General features: G+C 43.2%; 1 protein-coding gene across 1 annotated transcript in view; it reads left to right on the top strand.

The window, feature by feature from the left end:
- LOC139559408 (unconventional myosin-Ig-like) overlaps positions 1–10,000 on the top strand; it is an 88,831-nt gene that overhangs the window by 2,731 nt on the left and 76,100 nt on the right. Inside the window, exons 3-8 of the mRNA XM_071375414.1 lie at positions 1,131–1,224; positions 1,583–1,748; positions 2,429–2,482; positions 2,769–2,864; positions 3,789–3,905; positions 4,424–4,630. Coding sequence (XP_071231515.1) covers positions 1,131–1,224; positions 1,583–1,748; positions 2,429–2,482; positions 2,769–2,864; positions 3,789–3,905; positions 4,424–4,630 — 734 coding nt within the window. The remainder of the gene's footprint in view (positions 1–1,130; positions 1,225–1,582; positions 1,749–2,428; positions 2,483–2,768; positions 2,865–3,788; positions 3,906–4,423; positions 4,631–10,000) is intronic.

Genomic DNA, 10,000 nt, shown 5'->3' with positions numbered 1-10,000 from the left:
TTTGTTGATTTATGTATGTAATATTTCTAAGGGCACTATCATGTGATGGAATTGCTTCCTGGCGTATACAGTAGTATCCTGTTATCAATAGTTTACTGAGGGAAGTAGAACTGAGCAGGGTCCCTAATCTATTCACAGTCTGTCCTGTTGCAGACCCCATCATGCCACTCTGTGTGTCTATGAGGTTTTCTTGTTTGAGCAAAAGTCTGTCCTCCGTCCTCTCTCCATGACCCGGAAACCGATATGCGGTTGTGTGGTCGAGGAGTGTGTCAATTCGTTAGCAGGCAAATGGAAGACAGTCCTCCCCTTCTCGATAGCGTCCTTTTGGCGAGGAAGCACAAGTGTACTGTATCCTACGAGTCCTACACTTATGAGTCCTTCGCGGAAGAGTTTTGAAATCTGCCACACCCCCTTTGAATCAGCTGTTGTTGTCTCGAAGGAGAAAAGCATGAACACATTTAAAAATGATCTGCTACTTATCCTTTTATCTATAAAATGTCTTACACAACTAGCTACATTTGTTTTTATCACTTTATAAAAAAAAATGGGGATTCCACCCTGTAAACGTAATTTGCCTGATGACGTGCGATTGAAGAAGGGGAGTCTCATTTCCTACCAGCGCATTTTCATCTTATTTCCCTCTCTTCGCCACCTCTCCTCGATTACTTTTGATATTTTTTAAAAGGAGGCCAGAGAAGACGGAGGAGAGAGGACACAGCTAATGTAATTGAGAAAAGGTCAATGTCTACAGTTTCTGAGTGTTCTCAGTTCCTCACTTCCTCCAGGATGCTTATTGGTCTTCACTGTTGCTGCAATGGTCTTTTCTTAGTTGCACTAGCTCATAATGTCCTGTTTCCTCATCTGCTGTGTGTAGCAGGCTACTTTACGGTCATAGAAAGAGGAATAGAATCATGGTGATTGGTGACTGACAGTCAATAACTACATCAAGAAGATTCATGCCATAAATACACTTCAGTTTACCATGTATGATCTCATATCGTAGAAGTACAAATATACTGTATGCCTACTAATATATCCAGTATCTGTGGTAAAATACTCAAGTATTGTACATGTACTGCTGTACGTGAGTTGCTTCTTTGTTATTAATGATCTGTGTCTGTGTGTCCCAGGTGAGAGTGGAGCGGGAAAGACAGAGGCTAGCAAGTACATCATGCAGTACATCGCAGCTATTACCAACCCCAGCCAGAGAGCAGAGGTTGAGAGGTGAGTCATCAGTGTCAAATGTCAGGGGTCAGCAAGGTGTTGTGCGACAGGAGGCTCTCCTCTCCCAGTTAAATAACTACATCTTAGACTGGGTTAGAGTACAGGTTCTGATTCTGAAAGGAACTTCAGTATATTGCATTTAGTCTTATGCATTAGGCTTCCTCCCTAACCTCAGAAGTACAATAGCCCAGAGACAAGGTTATATTGTGTCAGTCTCAATGTCATAGACACAAATTCACAATTGAAGGGTGGAAAGGACTTCCAATTCACCTCTTTTTCTCTTCCTCTCCTCTCACTCTTTGGGCCACATTGTCACCTGATAGTATCAATGATGACCTCCCTCTCCTCTGTGACACAGTGTGAAGAACGTTCTGCTGAAGTCCAACTGTGTGCTGGAGGCCTTCGGCAACGCCAAGACCAACCGCAACGACAACTCCAGCCGCTTCGGCAAGTACATGGACATCAACTTCAACTTCAACGGCGACCCCACCGGCGGACATATTAACAACTACCTGCTGGAGAAGGTAAGAGCAATATGATTAGATAGGATAGAGAGAGACATACAGTGATTGGCGCTTGAAGTGAGGGGAAGGACTTAACAGATAGGCGGGGAGATTTGATTGGATGGTTTGAACAGAAGTCGTATTTATAGGCCAAGTTTCTCAGACACAGATTAAGCCTTGTCCTGGACTACAAACAGAGATTGAACATGTTTTTTAGTGAAGGAGTATATAATAGTGAAGGAATATACTTAATATGTGTCTGTGTCCATAGTCTTCTTTTGAAAAGTTATCCACTTTCTGGTCTTCATTTCGTGGTGGAACATACATGTCTGATAAAGGTGGTGAAGCAGAGAGAGTGAGAGAGTGGGTCCGGGAATAGAAATGCCTGTGAATTACACCCTGTTCTGTTCTGGTTCTGTTGAATGATAATGAAGGGCTCGCCTGGGGGCATGATGAGATAGGTTGCTGTTTTTATCCTTTCTATGAGCTAGCCTATCACACCATCTGACACAGTGGGTCTGTGTGAACGACGGTGTCATCCATTCTCACTGCACAGACGCAACCTTACTAACTGTGGATCAGTGAACTGTCTGAACCCCGCTCTTCTGTCTTGTATTGGGAGTTATGTGGTTGGTTAAACTTGCGGCCTGTGTGTGTATGTGTGTGTGTTCATGTATTTTTCTCTGCTCCCACATGCAAAGTCAAGGGTTGTTCAGCAGCAGAGAGGAGAGAGGAACTTCCACTCCTTCTATCAGGTAAATATAGATCTTTACTGGTCAAACGTATGCACACATGACTGTAAGTCACTTCGGATAAAAGCGTCTGCTAAATGGCATATATTGTTAAAATAAAGTCATAAGTATGATTAATAATGGCTTAATGCTGTGTGGATCAGGACATGTTTGGCTGGATCAGGAAAAGGAACGGGTGGAAAAGGCTATTTTGATTCGTTCTATTACAGATTAATAACTTGTAATGAATGTTTCCACATTTTCCCAATTCAACTTCTCTACTGTACTGTATGTGTGTGTATTTCCACAGTTACTGCGTGGAGGCTCAGAGGAAATGCTGGGGTCACTTCACCTCCAGAATGACCCTGTCAACTATGTGTATACCAGAGAAGGAGCTGCCTCCACTGTGAGTTTTCCTTCACTCTTCTACAGTAGTTCCACAACCCTACCATGCCATTGGGTGCTGGACAAAACGCATAGACACTCAACACTAATTTGTGAATACAGTGTTTCCACCTGTCTCTAAGAAAGGAAAGCAACGTAAAGTAAAATAGAATGACGTTAAATAATCTAGGGTAAAGTAAAGTAATGTAAAGTAAAATAGAATGACGTTAAATAATCTAGGGTAAAGTAAAGTAACGTAAAGTAAAATAGAATGACGTTAAATAATCTAGGGTAAAGTAAAGTAACGTAAAGTAAAATAGAATGACGTTAAATAATCTAGGGTAAAGTAAAGTAGAATTAACGTTAAATAATCTAGGGTAAAGTAAATTAACGTAAAGTAAAATAGAATGATTGTAACGATAATCGTCTGGAGAAGGAGAGGAGGACCAAAGTGCAGCGTTGTACGTATCCATAATACTTTTAATCAAGATGAATACACGAACAAAAACAACAAAACGACCAACTAACAGTTCTGACAGGTGCAACAAACACTAACCAGAAAATAACCACCCACAAACACAAGTGGGAAAACAGGCTACCTAAGTATGGCTCTCAATCAGAGACAACGATAGACAGCTGCCTCTGATTGAGAACCATACCAGGCCAAACACATAGAAAAAGAAAACCTAGACCTACAACATAGAATACCCACCCACATCACACCCTGACCAAACTAAAAATGGAAACATACAAAGCAATCTACGGTCAGCGCGTGACAATGACGTTAAATAATCTAGGGTAAAGTAAAGTAACGTAAAGTAAAATAGAATGACGTTAAATAATCTAGGGTAAAGTAACATAAAGTAAGGTAACCTAACGTAAAGTTAAGTAAAGAGTAGTAAATACTGTTCTGTAGTCTGTAATTTACCTCTCTCTTTCTCTGTAGACATCCAACAATGACCGGTCCAGTCACAGGGCTGTGCTGAGTGCCCTGCAGGTGATTGGCTTCTCAGAGGAGGAGATCGACTCCATCTACAGGATCCTGGGGACCATCCTCATCCTGGTAGGTTGTATTCAGTATATTCTTGGTCACATTTCTATTGGCCATACATACCAAATGATACCTGAATGGTCCAACGCAACTAAAGTAGCATGTTGGTTACTTACATTATTGGTGCCCATCTCTAAACTAAGAGCTAGTGTTCATGGTGCAGTCAAACTTGACAGAGATTGGTTTGATTCATTAGGATCCCCATTAGCCAACGCCAGTGGCGACAGCTAGTCCTACTGGGGTCAGACACAACGAAAAAGACATTACAGACAAAATACTGTAATTTACTATTGACATATATTTAAAAACATGAACATGTAGTGTGTGTGTGCATCTATCAGTTACACATACTTGTCAGATGATACACAGATAAAGGAACATTTAATATCCTGGTTGGAAACCATATTATTTCTTAGTACATATCTTGCAATTTACTTGCGAAATTTAAGTTCAACCCTGTGATGTATGATTTATACCAAATCCAGTTTTATAATACTAGGATCATGAACTGTGTTTCTGCCACTCCCCAGGGCAACCTGCAGTTCGAGACAGACAGTGAGAGTGTCCAGGTGGTGGGTTCGGAGGCTGTGAGTCACATCGCTGGGCTGACCACCACAGAGCCAGACAACGTGACTAAGAGCCTGCTGTACCGCACTGTGGCCACCGGGGGCGGAGAGGTCATAGAGAAGGGACACACTGAAAAGGAGGCCTGCTTCGGCCGGGACGCTTTCGCCAAGGTACTGGGCTGGTCACTATTAGGACAGCAAGATTTGTTGTCTTCATAAATGACAAATCCCATCAATGTTGACTCATTATTGTGTACTGCATAAACTCTCTCTTTCGTTCTCTCTCTCTCTCTCTCTCTCTCTCTCTCTCTCTCTCTCTCTCTCTCTCTCTCTCTCTCTCTCTCTCTCTCTCACACTCTCTCTTTCGTTCTCTCTCTCTGTCTCTCTCTCTCTTTCGTTCTCTCTCTCTGTCTCTCTCTCTCTCTCTTCTCTCTCTCTCTCTCTCTGTCTCTCTCTCTCTCTCTCTCTCTCTCTCTCTCTCTCTCTCTCTCTCTGTCTCTCTCTCTCTCTCTCTCTCTTTCTCTCTCTCTCTCTCTCTCTCTCTCTCTCTCTCTCTCTCTCTCTCTTTTTTTCTCTCTCTCTCTCTCTCTCTCTCTCTCTCTCTCTCTCTCTCTCTCTCTCTCTCTCTCTCTCTCTCTCTCTCTCTCTCTCTCTCTCTCTCTCTCTCTCTCTCTCTCTCTCTCTCTCTCTCTCTCTCTCTCTCTCTCTCTCTCTCTCTCTCTCTCTCTCTCTCTCTCTCTCTCTCTCTCTCTCTCTCTCTCTCTCTCTCAATTCAATTCAATTCAATTCAATTCAATTCAAGGGGCTTTATTGGCATGGGAAACATGTGTTAACATTGCCAAAGCAAGTGAGGTAGGTAATATACAAAAGTCAAATAAACAATAAAAATGAACAGTAAACATTACACATACAGAAGTTTCAAAACAATAAAGACATTACAAATGTCATATTATATATATGCAGTGTTGTAACAATGTACAAATGGTTAAAGCACACAAGTTAAAATAAATAAACATAAATATGGGTTGTATTTACAGTGGTGTTTGTTCTTCACTGGTTGCCCTTTTCTTGTGGCAACAGGTCACAAATCTTGCTGCTGTGATGGCACACTGTGGAATTTCACCCAGTAGATATGGGAGTTTATCAAAATTGGATTTGTTTTCGAATTCCTTGTGGATCTGTGTAATCTGAGGGAAATATGTCTCTCTAATATGGTCATACATTGGGCAGGAGGTTAGGAAGTGCAGCTCAGTTTCCACCTCATTTTGTGGGCAGTGTGCACATAGCCTGTCTTCTCTTGAGAGCCATGTCTGCCTACGGCGGCCTTTCTCAATAGCAAGGCTATGCTCACTGAGTCTGTACATAGTCAAAGCTTTCCTTAAGTTTGGGTCAGTCACAGTGGTCAGGTATTCTGCCACTGTGTACTCTCTGTTTAGGGCCAAATAGCATTCTAGTTTGCTCTGTTTTTTTGTTAATTCTTTCCAATGTGTCAAGTAATTATCTTTTTGTTTTCTCATGATTTGGTTGGGTCTAATTGTGCTGTTGTCCTGGGGCTCTGTGGGGTGTGTTTGTGTTTGTGAACAGAGCCCTAGGACCAGCTTGCTTAGGGGACTCTTCTCCAGGTTCATCTCTCTGTAGGTGATGGCTTTGTTATGGAAGGTTTGGGAATCGCTTCCTTTTAGGTGGTTGTAGAATTTAACGGCTCTTTTCTGGATTTTGATAATTAGTGGGTATCGGCCTAATTCTGCTCTGCATGCATTATTTGGTGTTCTACGTTGTACACGGAGGATATTTTTGCAGAATTCTGCATGCAGAGTCTCAATTTGGTGTTTGTCCCATTTTGTGAAATCTTGGTTGGTGAGCGGACCCCAGACCTCACAACCATAAAGGGCAATGGGCTCTATGACTGATTCAAGTATTTTTAGCCAGATCCTAATTGGTATGTTGAAATTTATGTTCCTTTTGATGGCATAGAAGGCCCTTCTTGCCTTGTCTCTCAGATCGTTCACAGCTTTGTGGAAGTTACCTGTGGTGCTGATGTTTAGGCCGAGGTATGTATAGTTTTTTGTGTGCTCTAGGGCAACGGTGTCTAGATGGAATTTGTGGTCCTGGTGACTGGACCTTTTTTGGAACACCATTATTTTGGTCTTACTGAGATTTACTGTCAGGGCCCAGGTCTGACAGAATCTGTGCAGAAGATCTAGGTGCTGCTGTAGGCCCTCCTTGGTTGGTGACAGAAGCACCAGATCATCAGCAAACAGTAGACATTTGACTTCGGATTCTAGTAGGGTGAGACCGGGTGCTGCAGACTGTTCTAGTGCCCGCGCCAATTCGTTGATATATATGTTGAAGAGGGTGGGGCTTAAGCTGCATCCCTGTCTCACCCCACGACCCTGTGTGAAGAAATGTGTGTGTTTTTTGCCAATTTTAACCGCACACTTGTTGTTTGTGTACATGGATTTTATAATGTCATATGTTTTACCCCCAACACCACTTTCCATCAATTTGTATAGCAGACCCTCATGCCAAATTGAGTCGAAGGCTTTTTTGAAATCAACAAAGCATGAGAAGACTTTGCCTTTGTTTTGGTTTGTTTGGTTGTCAATTAGGGTGTGTAGGGTGAATACATGGTCTGTTGTACGGTAATTTGGTAAAAAGCCAATTTGACATTTGCTCAGTACATTGTTTTCATTGAGGAAATGTACGAGTCTGCTGTTAATGATAATGCAGAGTATTTTCCCAAGGTTACTGTTGACGCATATTCCACGGTAGTTATTGGGGTCAAATTTGTCTCCACTTTTGTGGATTGGGGTGATCAGTCCTTGGTTCCAAATATTGGGGAAGATGCCAGAGCTAAGGACGATGTTAAAGAGTTTTAGTATAGCCAATTGGAATTTGTTGTCTGTATATTTGATCATTTCATTAAGGATACCATCAACACCACAGGCCTTTTTGGGTTTGAGGGTTTTTATTTTGTCCTGTAACTCATTCAAGGTAATTGGAGAATCCAATGGGTTCTGGTAGTCTTTAATAGTTGATTCTAGGATTTGTATTTGATCATGTATATGTTTTTGTTCTTTATTCTTTGTTATAGAGCCAAAAAGATTGGAGAAGTGGTTTACCCATACATCTCCATTTTGGATAGATAATTCTTCGTGTTGTTGTTTGTTTAGTGTTTTCCAATTTTCCCAGAATTGGTTAGAGTCTATGGAGTCTTCAATTACATTGAGCTGATTTCTGACGTGCTGTTCCTTCTTTTTCCGTAGTGTATTTCTGTATTGTTTTAGTGATTCGCCATAGTGAAGGCGTAGACTCAGGTTTTCCGGGTCTCTATGTTTTTGGTTGGACAGGTTCCTCAATTTATTTCTTAGATTTTTGCATTCTTTATCAAACCATTTGTCATTGTTGTTCATTTTCTTCGGTTTTCTATTTGAGATTTTTAGATTTGATAGGGAAGCTGAGAGGTCAAATATACTGTTAAGATTTTCTACTGCCAAGTTTACACCTTCACTATTGCAGTGGAACATTTTACCCAGGAAGTTGTCTAAAAGGGATTGAATTTGCTGTTGCCTAATTGTTTTTTGGTAGGTTTCCAAACTGCATTCCTTCCATCTATAGCATTTCTTAATGTTACTCAGTTCCTTTGGCTTTGATGCCTCATGATTGAGTATTGCTCTGTTCAAGTAGACTGTGATTTTGCTGTGGTCTGATAGGGGTGTCAGTGGGCTGACTGTGAACGCTCTGAGAGACTCTGGGTTGAGGTCAGTGATAAAGTAGTCTACAGTGCTACTGCCAAGAGATGAGCTATAGGTGAACCTACCATAGGAGTCCCCTCGAAGCCTACCATTGACTATGTACATACCCAGCGTGCGACAGAGCTGCAGGAGTTGTGACCCGTTTTTGTTGGTTATGTTGTCATAGTTGTGCCTAGGGGGGCATATGGGGGAGGGAATGCTGTCACCTGCAGGCAGGTGTTTGTCCCCCTGTGTGCTGAGGGTGTCAGGTTCTTGTCCAGTTCTGGCATTTAGGTCGCCACAGACTAATACATGTCCCTGGGCCTGGAAATGATTGATTTCCCCCTCCAGGATGGAGAAGCTGTCTTTATTAAAGTATGGGGATTCTAGTGGGGGGATATAGGTAGCACACAGGAGGACATTTTTCTCTGTTAAGATAATTTCCTTTTGAATTTCTAGCCAAATGTAAAATGTTCCTGTTTTGATTAATTTAATGGAGTGAGTTAGGTCTGCTCTATACCAAATTAGCATTCCCCCTGAGTCCCTTCCCTGTTTCACACCTGGTAGTTTGGTGGATGGGACTACCAGCTCTCTGTAACCTAGAGGGCAACCAGTGGGTCCGTCTCCGCTATACCATGTTTCTTGCAGGATGACAATGTCTGCATTACCGATTTCTTTGGTGAAGTCCGTGTTCCTGCTCTTTAGGCCAAAGGCAGATGACCTCAGGCCTTGGATATTCCAGGATGATATAGTGAAGGCTTTTTGTTCCATAAAGTGTCCAATGTTGTTGGCCGTGTGGTTTGGCCTCAGGCCAGTAAGTGTGAGCAGAGCCTGCTGAGCATCTGGTACATGCCGTTGGCTTGGGCGAGTGTAAGAGTGGGGGTTGGGCCTGTTTGCCCGCTCACTACCTGGGCGTATGTGTGACTTCCATGTTGATGCTCTCTTTGCGGGGGTGGGGTGCATGGGGTGGGCAGGAGTGGCATAGGTCTGATCTGAGGGGGCCTAAATGGGGTGTGGGCATGGTTGATGTGGGGGGGTGTTGATTGGTTGGGGTGGGGGTGTGGATGTGTCTGGGGGTGCTGTGGTCTGGATGTAAGTCCTCTTGGCGTGGGTCCTCTATGTGTAGGTCCACGGGGGGGTCCTGCAGGTCTTGGAGGGTGTCTCGCTGGTCTGGGTGGGGTGTCTATTGATCTGTTGCTCCTGTGTGAAGTGTTGGGGCTGCGTTTGAGAGCGATGTCCTTTAGAGTCCGGACAAAGGTGGGCACTGCTGCCTTATAGAGGTGGACCTGGTCATAGAGGCTGTTCAAGTCCAGGGTGGAGTGGTGGGCCAGGAAAACATTTGGTTTTGAGGCACAGTCACGGGAAATGCTTGCGTTTACCCGCTGTATTGTAGCAGGGTGGAAGTCTTTTCGTGGTAGCAGGGTGGAGATAACCACTTGTGCATTGGGGAAAGTAGAAGAAGCTTTTTCAATCACTCCCTTCAGTGCTGTGGCCACCCTTTCCTGCTTTGCTCTCAGGTCGTTTGTGCCTGTGTGTATTATTATGTGGCTAGGTGAGCCTAGTTTGTCCTCAGACAGAAGGTCTAGGGCGCGCTGGGTGTTTGGACACCAGAGTTTAGACACACTGTGTTTGGGAAAAAGTTTTTTTTCTTCTATATATTTCCCATTTGAGTCCATAAGGAGAACAATCTGTGTCTTGTGTTTGTTCTCAGTGGGTGTGGGGGGGTTGTCAGGAGGGCTATCAGGGTGGCTGACAGGGGGGGTGCTCAGGGGGGGTGAGAGCTGCTGGGCTTGGGTTTTTTCTTTTG

This window comes from Salvelinus alpinus, chromosome 29, assembly GCF_045679555.1.
Source record: "Salvelinus alpinus chromosome 29, SLU_Salpinus.1, whole genome shotgun sequence".
Lineage (NCBI taxonomy): Eukaryota > Metazoa > Chordata > Actinopteri > Salmoniformes > Salmonidae > Salvelinus > Salvelinus alpinus.
This window is presented reverse-complemented; position numbering and strand designations above follow the sequence as displayed.